The sequence below is a fragment of the Martes martes genome (genome assembly GCF_963455335.1).
Source record: "Martes martes genome assembly, chromosome: 4".
Classification (NCBI taxonomy): domain Eukaryota; kingdom Metazoa; phylum Chordata; class Mammalia; order Carnivora; family Mustelidae; genus Martes; species Martes martes.
In genome coordinates, this window is record NC_137891.1 from 138098991 (window position 1) to 138113570 (window position 14580).

The 14580-nt window shown below is 37.3% G+C and overlaps 1 protein-coding gene across 1 annotated transcript in view; it reads right to left on the reverse strand.

The window, feature by feature from the left end:
• Positions 1–10207, reverse strand: part of PDE4B (phosphodiesterase 4B) — a gene marked incomplete at its 5' end in the record, with an annotated part of 446375 nt that extends 436168 nt beyond the window's left edge. Inside the window, 2 exons of the mRNA XM_080800299.1 lie at positions 3274–3512; positions 10166–10207. Of these exons, the coding sequence (XP_080656425.1) occupies positions 3274–3512; positions 10166–10207 (281 nt within the window). The remainder of the gene's footprint in view (positions 1–3273; positions 3513–10165) is intronic.
• Between the last annotated feature and the right edge of the window lie 4373 nt (positions 10208–14580).

The following is a 14580-nucleotide window of genomic DNA, read 5'->3' on the forward strand; positions in this document are numbered from 1 at the left end:
CAACATCAAAATAATTACCAAGCACTGGTTACTACGTTCTATGCATTGCACACATTATCTTTAATTGTCTTCACAATTCTGAAAAGTAGGTACTATCTCTCCACTCTTTATCCATTTGGGTTTCTGTGGAAGAATGAAACTTACCCAATAAGTAAAAGGAAGGATGTCTACCCAGCTAGACACAGGTCCTTTCTAACTCATTCTTTCTCTGGGGTAATTTAAACCACTCTTATATTCCATGCAATGATGGCCAGCTCTTGTCATTAACATACTCTCCCCAAACAAGGGCTAAGTATATAGTAGTGGTTTTCTATTTAACCTTCTATACACTGGGCACCACCTTTCAATTGCACTCACTCAAAGTCCTTCCCTAGCTTTAAAAATCTCATCTCTAGCACACAGCCCTATACCTATGGCTCATTTACCACACCAACCAGGAACTCAAGATCAGTTTGACCCAGTTGTCACTGTCAAAGCAATTATCAGAGCAGGAGTCATGTCCCAGAGATATTTTTCAGTCTAGATCAGGAGTCGCCAAACTGACTGGCCCCCCAAATCTAGCCCACTACCTATATGTGTAAATAAAGTGTTACTGGGACACAGCTACATTTATTTATTATGCATTATCTACAGCGACTTTCACACTACCACAATAGGGCTGAATATTCAGGACAGAGACTGCAAAGCCCACAAAGCTGAACATATTTACTCTTTGGCCTTTCACAGAAAGTTTGCTCACCACCCTGGGTTAGACATGGAGGTTGATTCCATATTCTCAGTACTCTAAGTGGTTAGTATAATTCTTTCTCACATATGGTCATAGGCTGTATCTTTTACACCTGTTTTCTTGCATCAAGTTGATGGCAATAACGACAGTTGGAGCTCTGCTTCCCCACTTCTAAACAAATGTCTTTCAATCAGATTCCTCAGCCAGCAGTTCTATCAGTCTATAGCTATCAATACTCCAGCGACAGCATTTTTAAGGAATATATAGAAATGCTTTTAGTTACCTATATTTAAAAATAAATGTAGAATCAATGACTGATACTCTTTCATATATTAAGAAGAATCCAGGTAATTGAAATGAAAAACTTGGGGCACCTGGGTGGCTCAGTGGGTTAAAGCCTCTGCCTTCAGCTCAGGTCATGATCCCAGGGTCCTGGGATCGAGCCCCGCATCGGGCTCTCTACTCCGCAGGGAGCCTGCTTTCTCCTCTCTCTCTGCCTGTCTCTCTGCCTACTTGTGATCTGTCAAATAAATAAATAAAATCTTAAAAAAAAAAAAAAGAAATGAAAAACTTGTTATGAATGAATTACTAACGTGTAGTATTACCAATGGCACAATATAAACTCTCTGGATAATGGCTAAACCCTCCATTTCAATCTGAACTATGGACACCCAGCATGAGGCCACTGATACTTGAGACATGGTTTCTAGTTTTCTAAAGGCTTTACCGGATAACGTTCAAGAGAAGAGAAACTATTTGTTGATAACTTGACATGTGCTTTTTTACTAATGTAGGTACCTTATAGAAATTACCATATTTAACCTTCACAATAGCCTATGAGCTGAGTGTCATTACTGTCTCTGCACAGATTAATACCCCCAGCTGAGAGAGAGAGACAAGCATGTCCCAAATGTCAGTCGGGATCTGATACTTCTATAGGAAGGACAATTGCCACAGCTCTCAAGGTGTCCTTGAGTTAAATAACCTCAAAATTTGCAAGGTACATTTTATCCAGATTGTTATTCTAAAGAGTATATTGTCAACACCTGCCAAAACCAGAACCTTCCCCCTCAACCCCATACCAGGCATCGCTTCTTTAGTTGCTGGATGGTGAGCAATTTACTTCTGGGAAAGAGTCTGGGATGGTACAAGGGGCAATCAGAGAACTCAGGAAAGCATACATTCACCAACTGGTATGAAAGCATTTCAATATTGTAACAACTGGTACAACTGTACCAGTGCCAACTTGCTGAAAAATAAATCTGTGGAATTCTTTACAACTCCAAATCTGCAATTCTGCAGAAGCATAACCAAGACTAATTACAGAAGCTATGCAATTGAGTAAGCGATCTGGGAGTGATATGCCCATTTTAGTTCCCAGTGATTGGCTATGACTATTCTAATGTTAATTCAGCTCAAGAGAAGAAGTCAGGGCTTCTCGAGTTTTTAACCCATTCTCCCTACAATGTGTTACCACACTTCTCTATCACATCCAGACTGTCTGATGAACCATTTCATGCCAATAACTAGAATAGCTAGAGTCTCAGTGATCTAATGCTGAGTGTATTTGATAACCACCAACTAAAAAATGCCCTGCATTATTCAGTGGGTATATATTGGGCTACTCATCAGCACTGCAGAGCTCAGCAGGTAGCAAGGATATATGGCACACCATAAAAATCAGATTTTAATAAGTGAATACATTTAGTCCTTCTCCTTAATAAATGATTTAAAGAAAAAAGGCACCGCATTTTTACAATTTAAAATTATATAAAATACAGAGAAAATATTTTTCATTTTAATGATAAAACTCTATGTTATGTAAGCAGGCCATTTGTGGAAAATATTTGAAAATTACGTAGAGAAAAAAAAGAGAAAAAAATCGTTGATTATTAAATATACAATAAAACACACATTTGAAGTAGCATCACAGTGCAATTTTAACTACAGTTATGAGATTGTATGTACTTGATTAACTTCTCAACCCTAGATTAAAATAGCCTCTTTTTATAAGTATAGACTCGGCAAAAACAGTCCAAGCATCTCTCACAGTATAATTTTCATTCCTCTTTTGATTTATAATAAAGTGTTTTATTTCATACATAATCACAAACTGAGATTAGTAAAGTGGTATTGTAATAAGAAGAAGCTAGGAATAATTATATGTGGAGCAAAGCAGTAAGAATATCTCCTGTCATATATACACATATAATTCCTTTAGGTACTCTCCTAAGATTGTGCTTTTCTAAATGCAAACATATTGATGCACACTGAATAGTTACTTAAAAAAAAAAAAAAGATCATAGGCAGTAGTTTTGTTTTCCCTTGACCTTAATAAAAATGTATCTCATTCCCCCCACATTAGGCTCCTTCCCAATCTTAACCAGGCTGAATATATCTCCACTGTACCCAAAGGAAAACAAATTCTCAAAATGTTAATAGCCTTAGTTAGTCCACAAATAACAAACATTTTAGTAACAGGAAATTATGTTGGAATAATCAGAAAGTAAAACTTAGAATTGACACTTAATTATAAAACTACTCACCACTCCTGGCTTACAGTTGTAATAGCGATGCTCGGAAGTGTCGTCAAAGGCAGTGTGGTCGGTCTGGAAATGCCATCTCCCTCGGGCGTCCTTGCTCTCTCACTCTGTCTTTGGGACAGTGGTGGTAACTGTAAGTTTCCTGAGCAACACCTTCTCCCTCTCCAGAGGTCAATCCCAAGTGTGTTACTCGAAGAACTGTAGGATTTACTCAAGCTACATTCCAAATAATCTTTAACATTCTGGAGGAAACACAGGGGGGAAAAAAAAGAAGAAGAAAAAGAGAATGAGATTCAAGTGTTTCAGATGATGTGAAATAAGAATCCAAATAATCAAGTCATCCATCATAAAGTCCAGATTCATGATCTTACAATCAGAATCTAATATTGACGTCAAAACCTTGAGAAAAGACAAGAAGTGGGCGGGGTGTCTAATTCTGAGTTTTCAGAATTCTTGGTGATTTTCAGGGTCCCCATTACAGGTTACCAGTTACAGCATGTGGGTTAGGGGGCTTTTTAGCTTCTTTCTCCTTTTTCAACTTGTCTTTCTTTCTTTTTTTCCCCTTCTTTCTCTTTTTTTTTTTTTAACTTGCTAAAATGAAAGCTTATAATTGAACATATATTTGGGAAATCAATGTTATCATTCTGAAACATGGGGAAAAACTATATTAGCTAAGGCATATACTTTCTTGCTTAATGTTTTAAAGTAAAAATATTTTTTATCTTAGAACAGAAAGATGTTGATAATAATGGATAATTGACTATCCCTGTTTCCATAAAAGATCTTCTCAGAGTTGAAGTTTCTTTTTCTTCCCTTCTTTCTTTCCTTTTTTTTTTTTTTTTTGGTAAAATTTTTTTGGTAAAATTAAGAGTTCAGAAAAAGAAGAGCACACTTTATCCAGCCCTGAACCGAGCTACATGTGTTCAGTACATCCCTAATGCTGACAAGAACAAAATACTTGTGAGAAGATAAAGACATTGTAGTATAACCACTGGTAAGAGTTATTCATTTCTCCTAAATCTCTTAGTGACTGTGGTTCTTGGTACTGCTGGGAGTGAGAGGCCCAAATGAGCCATGGCCTGGGTACCATTCCTGTAAGTTCAAAGATAGAAAATGTCATAGCACAGCAAATACCCATGGAGAGCAACGTGGAGTTCAAAAGATGTAACTGTCACTCTCTACTCTTATCTAACCCAGAATAATGGAAGTCCTATCCCCAGGCCACTGAGTCTCACCTGAAATTCATTCTGTGGCCCTAAAAAGACTGGTCCTTCCTGCTAGTCTCAGAAAAGACTTAGGAGAACCTGGGACTAGACCTCCGAAGGTTTAAACAAACAAAAGTTCTCTGTCTCCCACTCCACCCATCCCTACCCTAGTTGATAGAAGAACAATCACCTTAGGTTTCAGGCTCCAGCTGGCTCTGTGCAACAAATCTATGATAGTTTTACACTGTGCTACTTAAGGGTAAAACAGCAAAAGGAAGCCCAGTATCTATTCACACAGAAACCTATATTCTAGTGATTTCTGCTTATCTGATTCACACAAGACCACATTTTGATGAAGGAAATATGGGCATGAATAGGCCTGACAATTTTCAGGGGCCCCACTCTTCCTACCTGAAATGGGATATCATCACATTATCTTGGGCTTGACAAGAATACCATTCATCTGAAATTTAGTAGGATGACAATTCAATAACAAAAAGACAAAACAATCTGTAATTTTCCAGAGTTAGGTTAAAACACTCTGGAATGTCTCCAGTGTTTCACTATTTACTAACTGGTTATTATTTTAAATGCACTGTAGGCCTAGCACTTAGTGCATGCACGCTTGTGTGTGTGTGTGTTTTACAAATAAGAAGCTGAGGGGAAAGTTTGGTATATGTAAGTCTTTTGAGAAAAGAGACGTAAAGACAGGTTAATGAAACAGAATATACAAAGTCTTCCAGGAGAGATTCAAAAACAGACTAAAAGCCAGAACTCATGATTATAAGTCAGACTACTTCCAAATATTCATGTAAAGAAAGTACTGATTATCTGGAAAGCAAATCATAAGTATAAAGTTCACCTGCTATGCAAGAGACTTGATACCAGAGAACGGAAATAAGGATATCATTTAGTAAAACCACTAACCACTATAGTCTCCTTAATAAAGTTTTTGGATATTTTTCTCTTTTAGAAAAAAGAAGTATTATCAACAAGGTTTAACTGTAGTAGATGAACTAAATGGGTGCTTATTTGGTATTTGCTATTTGAAAAGTAACAAAGTCACACCTACCACAAAATATCTCCCACACTGACTTGCCAAGAGGCTTGAATTAACAAATTTGAAGTCATTCTTTGAATTGAAAGAATTCATTTTAAAAGACCCCATGAAAGTGCATTGCCACAGAAGAACATAATGGAGTGGCTTTTTAGAAATTAAGTTAAACACTGGGAACATTAATATTGTTTTACAAACACTCATTAACCCATGTAGAGTTATTCATAATTACCTCAGGCTCTCTCAGTCATACTCGTAATCTATACAGCTATCCCCCCAAAACTGCTAACATTCTCAAGGGAACAACCTAATTCACTCAGTTCTCAATTACTGAATTTGAGAACTTAGACTTATATTCCTATTTTAACTAGCATGATCCTGGCTGACTATACCACTCACCAGATCAAAGATCTGGAGAAAAGGAACATTAATTTGAATGCTACTTCTAGAAATCACAAATTTTAAAATGTATCCTACCACCCCAAATTTACCCTATATCTCTATAATCCCGAGAGATACAACCCAGTTTGGGATTATCCTCATGCTCCTGGAAAGCTGTTTGTTTAAAAATTGATATGTTTGCCAATATAATTCCAGAAGGTTATCACAAAGGAGAAGCTAATGTGAAACCCTGCATCTAAGTGGGAAGAGTCTGAAGGGAGGAAGGTCAGGGGATACCAGAGGGACTCAGTCCTAGCCCCATATCAAAACTGACTCAGTTAGGACCACTGAAATGCACAGCTGAGGTATATCAGTGCCTAAGTAGTTTCAGATTTGTTGCTGTTGCTTTATTTTGCCTTTGTTAAGTCTCTCCCAGTCATTTTTGAAGTTTGCTCCAACTCTTGAATTCTGATTAAACTCCTGATGAGGAAATGGGATTGGGTATTTCCAAGGACTTCTAGTGTGTCTATTGGGTACAATTCAATCTGGACCACAGGCTTTTCAAACCTTATAAAACTGGAGATGGAAATTATGGAAAGCATCAAGTGACACTCAGGGACTCTATAAAGACTAAATGTCACGATGTTCGATAAGACAATAACAAAAGTAACTTGTCTTTGAAAAACTCAGTTTTATCACAGGCAATCACCATCAGTTATGAGTAGTTGCCCAGAGGTAAATAATGTATTTTATATATAAAATCAGCCCCTCTCTCTTTCTGTGTGTGTATGTCACCCACACACATATTTCCTAGTCCTTCGTTCCTACTCTCTATAGCCATTTTCTCCTTTTCAATTCCTCCCCAACCCATCAAGTCCCACCTCTTTAAGTTATTCTGTAATCCCTACACAGTCATAATTAATTGCTTGTGTAAGTACCTGAATTGCGCTGAATTTGCCCCTCACTTCTGGGACTTAGTTCCCAAAGGCAAAGTACTTAATGCATACTGTTCCTATGTCATTTATCACATTAAATCTCCTATTAAAGGTATTTGTGAACTGCAAATAACTGTATGCAAACACAGTGGTCACAGTTAGTCATTTGCTTATTCTGACAAAGCTAAACATAGTGTCTTACATGTGGTAGAAGCCTTTGCATATGTCGTTCCCTTTGCCAGAAATGTTTTTCTCTAAAAGAAAGAAGGAAGGAAGGAAAGAAGGAAGAAGGAAGGAAGGAAGGAAGGAAAGAAGGAAAAATGGAAGGAGGGAAGGAAGGCAGGCTCTTCCCTCTTCAGAGGGCTCACTCCCTCACTACGCATATGTCCTCTCAGTCTGTATGCCATCTCCTCACATTATCCCTCCCTAAACACTCTATTCTCACTATCCAACCATTCTTTACCTGCTGACCAACTTCATTTTTCTGTACAGACCTTATCATACTTGGTCATTTTATAATCTAGCTATGTGTTTTCGCCCCTCCTCTCTGGAATATAAGCTTCAAAGGGACACGGACACTACCCATTGAATCTCTAGAACCTAACCAGTGTTTGGAAGATAACAGGTGCTAAATTATTATCAAGTGAATATTTGAAATCACTAAATAAATGTGTGCTGAATTAAAATAAATGGAAATATGATAAAACCCTCCTGACTTAAGGGTGAAAACTTACTTCAAGAGTGTGGTATATAAACTGTAATATCTGCTAAGTTGTTCTTGTTGTGAGGGAGGAGATAGTGTGTCTAACAGTAAGTATAAGCTTCCACACTGCACTCGATGAGTCAAGGTGCACTGGGGAAAGTTCCGAGTCATCACTCTCCACTAGAAATAAAGTGCAAGCCACAAATGGGAGCCAAAGGTACTAAATGAAATTTCAAATTTTCTCGTAGCCACATTAAAAAAGTAAAGAAGGATCAGGTGAAATCACTTTTAAAAAATATGAGTATAGTTGACATGTTACAATATTTAAAGGTATAGACAGGTAAAATTACTTTTAATAGTATATTTTACTTACACTAGCATATCCAAAATATTGTCATTTCAAAATGGAATCTATATCAAAAATTTTTAATAATATACTTTACATTCTTTTCTCTTTGTACTACTATATATTCACAATCCAAGATCTATTTTTACACTTACAGCACATCTCCATTCAGACGGGTGCTTAAGAGTCACATGAGCCTAGTGGCTACCAGGTTGGACAAATCTAGGTAACAATTATCCACTCTGGTAGTTTTAATAGTCTTCGAATGTGGTTTTCTTTTTTTCACATTCTTTCTTATATGCAACAATCCCTATCTCTTGTTCCTTGATTGTGACAACAAATTGCCTTATGGGAAGATTGGGATTATTATGGTAAGGATCCAATGAAAAAGAAAGAATCAGTGTCCATCTTTTATAGACAGAATGCATTGCTTATTCTTCCAAAAAAAAAAAAATAGAATCTTGTGGCACATACTATATAGATAGTATTAAGAGATAATCCCAAGCTTTTTTTTTTCTTTTTTTAAAGAAAAATGATTTCTAAATTACAGAAGTTTCCCTTTAGATGTCCAGAGCAGAGCATGAAAATATGAACATTGCTTTTTACCATGGGTCCTGAGAACTCAGAGTGTGAGTTAAGGGAAGTTTCCTTGTGGTCAGGGAGTAGAGAAGGGGAAAATAAAGAAAGGAAATGTCACAGGTGATGAGACTAGAAAACTAATCAAGAGTAGAAATGGCAATGGCAAAGGGACGTGTTTTGGAGGTCAAGAGCCTCACAGCATAGCTAAGTCTCTCTCTGGACTTGTGGCTCCAAGGAGTTCCCACAAGCACCTACAGGGACACAGAAAGAACCTGAGATTTAGCCTCAGCTTTCCTGCTAAGAGATCTGTTTCAGCATGAGGCAAAGGGACCAGAAATCCTTGCAGTGAGCAAACCAAAGGTAAGGACTAGACAGAAAGCAAAGCTTTTAAGCAACCAGAATCCCCCACTGAGAGGTCAGGTGAAGAGTCCAGGCAGTGGGAGAGAAGGTCAAGCTCACAGCACAGTAAGAAGGTGCACTGCTCACAGTGACAGCCGTCACCACCTGTACTGTGACATGCCGAAGCAGCACTAGAACAAGGACAGAGACTAGACAACCGAAGACCTGGGGAAATGAGCTGTTCCTCCACTGAACAACAGTAGATGCTAGTGGAAAGGGGACAAACAAGATAAGGACAATACCACACATCTATTACTATAATGTTAGTTAATGTTACGTCCTTTTGACCAACGCATTGTGACGAAAGGGAAGGAGTAAGAACTGGGAGAAATCCTGAAAGACAGAGCATTTACCCAAAAGGCAGAATTTTACATTAATTGGCAAGTTCAAGTTCCTCCCAGCTTCTCCCCATCTACGGAACCAGGAGCTTAACAACAAGATGAGTTATCACAGAAAGCAAGGAAAATTACTTCTTTTTCCTCTCTCCCTCCCTCCCTTCTGCACATCAGATTGGTGGCATAGGATTTTTAGTTCAATTACAAACAAAAACTGAGTAAAAACTGGACAATTAAAGACACACTAATGGGGGACTGGTCAACTGAAAGCAAAGGAGATAATTAATCTCAGCTGTGCAAGAGGCAAAGTTCTGAGATGGTGAGTTTACAGATTTCTTCAAATGACCTAGCATGGAGTTTCTAAAAGAATGCATATATCTAGCCACCCTGGGATCTTGTTATAATGCAGTCTGATTTGTAGGACTAAGATGTAGCCCAAGATTCTGCATTTCTAATAAATACCGAGGCGATGCTAATGCTGGTGCCCTGAGGATCACCCTTCAGTAGCCAATACCTACAGGATGTGTACATCACAAGCGTCTTATGAGCAGTTAAAGATCCCACCATACGAGGTAACTCTCAAGGATTAGCTGTCCCTGGGTGAAGACAGGGAAGAAAGTCACCAGGGAACTGATAAGGCAGGCAGTGTAGAAAGAGAAGTTTCTAAGAGCTAGAATGTGAGCATCCATCAGAGAAAGATTGGGGGTTTTGTGAATGAAACCATAAACTTCAACCTGAGCCCATCTCCAAGGGCAGAGAGGACAGTGTTCCTGCAGTCTACCGTGCAGAAATATGGGTCCAGGTGCTGGCAATGCCTGGGTCGCCAAAACAACTAGTGACAAAGTGGTGGTGTTCAACAGCCCTGCCCATCCTTTGGATAAAATTATGAAGCACCTTCTTCATGGAGTAGACAGAAAGTGGGTAGAATTGAGCAACTCTGATTTTTGGAACTTACATCATCCGCCGTCACTGCCATGACACTCCTGCTTTTCTTCATTATAGAGGTGAAAGATATCCCCTCTTAGGATGCCTGTTGCTCAGCACAGTTCTGCTGACGATTTTTAAGATCTACAGGGGAAAAAAAGAGACACATACACAAAAAAGAGCTCAGTATCCTCAGCTGAATATAAATATATGGCTTCTTTGTATTCTCCAGACTAACATTTGAATGTACACAGTGTACACATATAAGTAAATACCACAATTTTCCAAGGCAGTTCAATCTGATATGTGAGAAAAGAGGTTTGCATGATACAAAAAATCCAAGAAATCACTGCAAAGCTGCTCAGGAGGAGAGAAAAGAATAAGAGGGTAACACTTCGGTTCCCAAATCATCTGTAATCATTAAGAATATAGAAGTAATACATATTTCTGAAGGGCTTTATACTTTTTCATACAGAATTTCATCCCCATAACAGTCTGTGAGATTATTTCCTTTTTTTTTTTCCTAATGTGGGAACAAGGGATCAGAAAAATAATTGGACCAAGGTAACACATTTAAAACACGGCAGATTTAAAATTTAAGGAACACAGGGCTTTGGTATTATGGTCCAAAAAAAAAAAAGAAAGAAAGAAAGAAAAACAAACCAATACAGAAAATTTACATCACCAAAAAACCCTTAATTTCAAATTTACCATCACTTTAAATCTCTTATCTCTATAAGCACATAGTTAAATACTTATTAAAGATAATTTTAATTAAAAAGAGCTAGAATTCCCCGGTCTAAATCACACAAACCTCGCCATTTTGAAGAAGAAATGCTGCAATTCATGACATTTTTGTGTAGATCATTGGAAGCCACTTCAGAAATAAAGAACCTCAATCCTGTTATCAAAATTTAAGGGTACATCTTGGTTGTGCAACTCTGTGCAACAGAGAAAAACTCATCTCTTGTTTTGAAAACCCAGGCTTTTTAAAAAGGTACAAATTCAAAGTTTAGGCATCCAATAGTCTACGAGAGAACATAAAATATTCTGCTTGCAGAAGCAAACTGGAAAAGATATACTATAGAAATCCCCGAATCCAAAACGCGTTAGTCCATATGGTGGTTTCTCAAAATCTTGGTAAAAAAATGTCCTGCATCATGGTTGAGCTCAAGAAGGTCCTATGTTTTCTCACTCTGTACATTTAAACTCTTAATACATGCCTGGTTCAAAAAGTCTGCTTCTCGAACATGAAGATATATATAGATTAAGAGCGTGATGGAATTGTAGCTATGTGACTAGGAATACTAAGTAGTGGCATTGTACCATCACCCAGGAAACCAGGGTTGAGTTTCTAACACATAATTTGACTATATTATGCAGGAGTTGGCAGCAGAACTGACAGAGTGGGTAAGAGAGTGGGGGAGGGAGAAACTTCGCCTCTGTGTGTTTCAGGGAGAGAATCCCATAGGTTTTTCAGGACTTTGATTCATTATGCCACGGAAAAGCATTTTCTCAGCATACACCAAGGAATGATTGAACTTTTCCAATGCTGACCAAACAGGAGTAGCCAAACTTCTAGAGCTTTTACTCAAAGATCCCTTTGACACCTAACAAAAGTAGACAAATAACATTTTATTACATAGGGATCTTCAATATTGAGAGCTTTCATAAAGTAGAATCTGAAAAAAAAAAAAGTGCATGCTCCTAAGTTTTTTTGTTTTTTTTTTTTTAAAGCAAGATTCAAAATTTAAGTTTTACATTCAGGATACAGAATTAGATATACCCAATGATTTTAATTCTGTAAAAATAAAAGCATGGAAAAATACTAAAGAAGCTGTGTAAATGATGACAGTGGACATCATGTAAGGGTTCTATAAGAGGTTTTTCTTTCTCTTCCATATTTTCCAGAATTTTTGTGATATATTATTTTATAACCCAAAAACTGATTTCATATATATTTTATATATTTCATTATGTATTATATTATTATATATTACATACAACATATTAATATATGTTAATATATATTACTAATATATGTTATTAATAATATATATAATATATATTAATTTATATAAAATATAAAATAAGGACCCACAAAATACATAAGAATTTAACTTATTTTTTAAGTTATTTTATTGCTATAAAACTTAATGCGTCATATATTTGGTGGGCCATCTTTTTTTTTTTTTTTTTTTTTTTTTTTTAATTTTTTTATTTTAATAAACCTATAATGTATTTTTATCCCCAGGGGTACAGGTCTGTGAATCGTCTGGTTTACACATTTCACAGCACTCATCATAGCACATACCCTCCCCAATGTCCATTTCCCCACCACCCTCTCCCATCCCCCTTCCCCCCCGCAACCCTCAGTCTGTTTCTTGAGATTGAGTCTTTTATGGTTTGTCTCCCTCCCAATCCCATCTTTTCATTTTTTCTTTTCCTACCTCCCCCCAAACCCCCCCACCTTGCATCTCCACTTCCTCATATCAAAGAGATCATATGATAGTTATATTTCTCCGATTGACTTATTTCGCTAAGCATGATACCCTCTAGTTCCATCCACGTCGTCGCAAATGGCAAGATTTCATGTCTTTTGATGGCTGCATAGTATTCCATTGTGTATATATACCACATCTTCTTTATCCATTCATCTGTTGATGGACATCTAGGCGCTTTCCACAGTTTGGCTATTGTGGACATTGCTGCTATAAACATTCGGGTGCACGTGCCCCTTTGGAGCACCACGTTTGTATCTTTAGGATATATACCCAGGAGTGCAATTGCTGGGTCGTAGGGTAGCTCTATTTTCAGTTTTTTGAGGAACCTCCACACTGTTTTCCAGAGTGGTTGCACCAGCTTGCATTCAGTGGGCCATCTTTTTGTGAGGTAAACGATATCTGTTTATCTTGGGCGAAGAAACTAAGGAACAGTGACTTAAGTCTTGGGCCGTAGCTAGATGATAAATTATGTGGTCTCTTAAATATCTATTAGGAAAGCACCAAAGGAATTTTCACAGTTAATAAAATACATGCAGCATTATATCACATCATGTAACTGGTAAATTTAGCATCAGTACTATCAAGATGTGGGGCACCTGGATGGCTCAGTCAGTTAAGTGCCCAACTGATGATTTTGAATCAGGTCACAGTCTCAGGGTCATGAAATAAAGCCCTACGTCAGGTTCTGTGCCGAGCGTGGAGTCTGCTTGAGATTCTCTCACTCTCCCTCTGCTGCCACTCCCACTCTCTCTCTTTCTTTCTCTCAGGAAGGAAGGAAGGAAGGGAAGAAGGAAGAAAGGGAGGAAGAGCTATCACAATGCAAATGTTATTTTCCATCGATTTCAAAAAATCATAATTAATAGAATGTGGGTCAGGAAAAAAAAATAAGAATACCAAAGTGATCTCTAATAAATGGCTTCACATACTAAATTAGTAAGAAAAATCTATGAAGCAAAATTTACTTTTTATCTTACATTGGTTTTGCTTGGTAGGAATTGCACTAAAGAAATAGAATAAAACATGGCAACTGAAATAGAAATCTCTAAGCTATCTTCAGCAGGAAGGGACAATGATCAAGTTTCCACAGTAGAAGTAAAGACCTTCAATCTACCTTCTTAGAGTTACACCAAGTATGATGGGAGCCAAATGAAGCTCAATGCACACTTAGGTTGCTTCGTATCTTGGCTGTTGTAACTAATGCTGCAATAAACATGGAGTCCACCCATAGACAAATGGGTAAGGAAGATGTGGTACACATAGATGATGGAATATTATGCTGCCACTAAAAAGGGAGTAAGCTCTTTCCATTTGTAACAACATGGGTGGACATGGGAAGGTATGATGCTAAGTAAAATAAGTCAGACTGAGACAGTCAAATGCTATATGATTTCACTCATATGTGGTATCTAAAAAACAAGACAAATGAATAAATAAACAAAAAGCAGAATCAGATCTATAGACACAGAGGAAAAAAACCAATGTTGTCAGAGGGAAGGAGGGTGCAGGAGTGGGCAAAATGGGTGAAGGGGAGTGGGAGATATAGGATTTCGTTATGGAATGAATACATTATGGGACTAAAAGGCACAGCATTGAGAATATAGTCAATGATATTATAATAGTATTAATGGTAACAGATGGTAGCTACACTTACAATGAGAGAGCATAACATAAACAGAAGTTGAATCACTATGCTGTACACCTGAAAATAATATCACATAGTGTCAACTATACTCAAATATAAATAAAAATATATTTTAAAAAATGAAGCTCAAGGCAAATCTGGCCCTTGAGAATTTTGAAAGGAAAAACTTACACATACTAACTATGTACTTGGTAGATGGTAACTGCTCAAAAATATTTGTAAAATTAGTAAATCAAAGAATATAATTAAATGCTAAAATCCTATGTGTAGATAAAACTCTTCTTTGAAGTAAAGAACTAG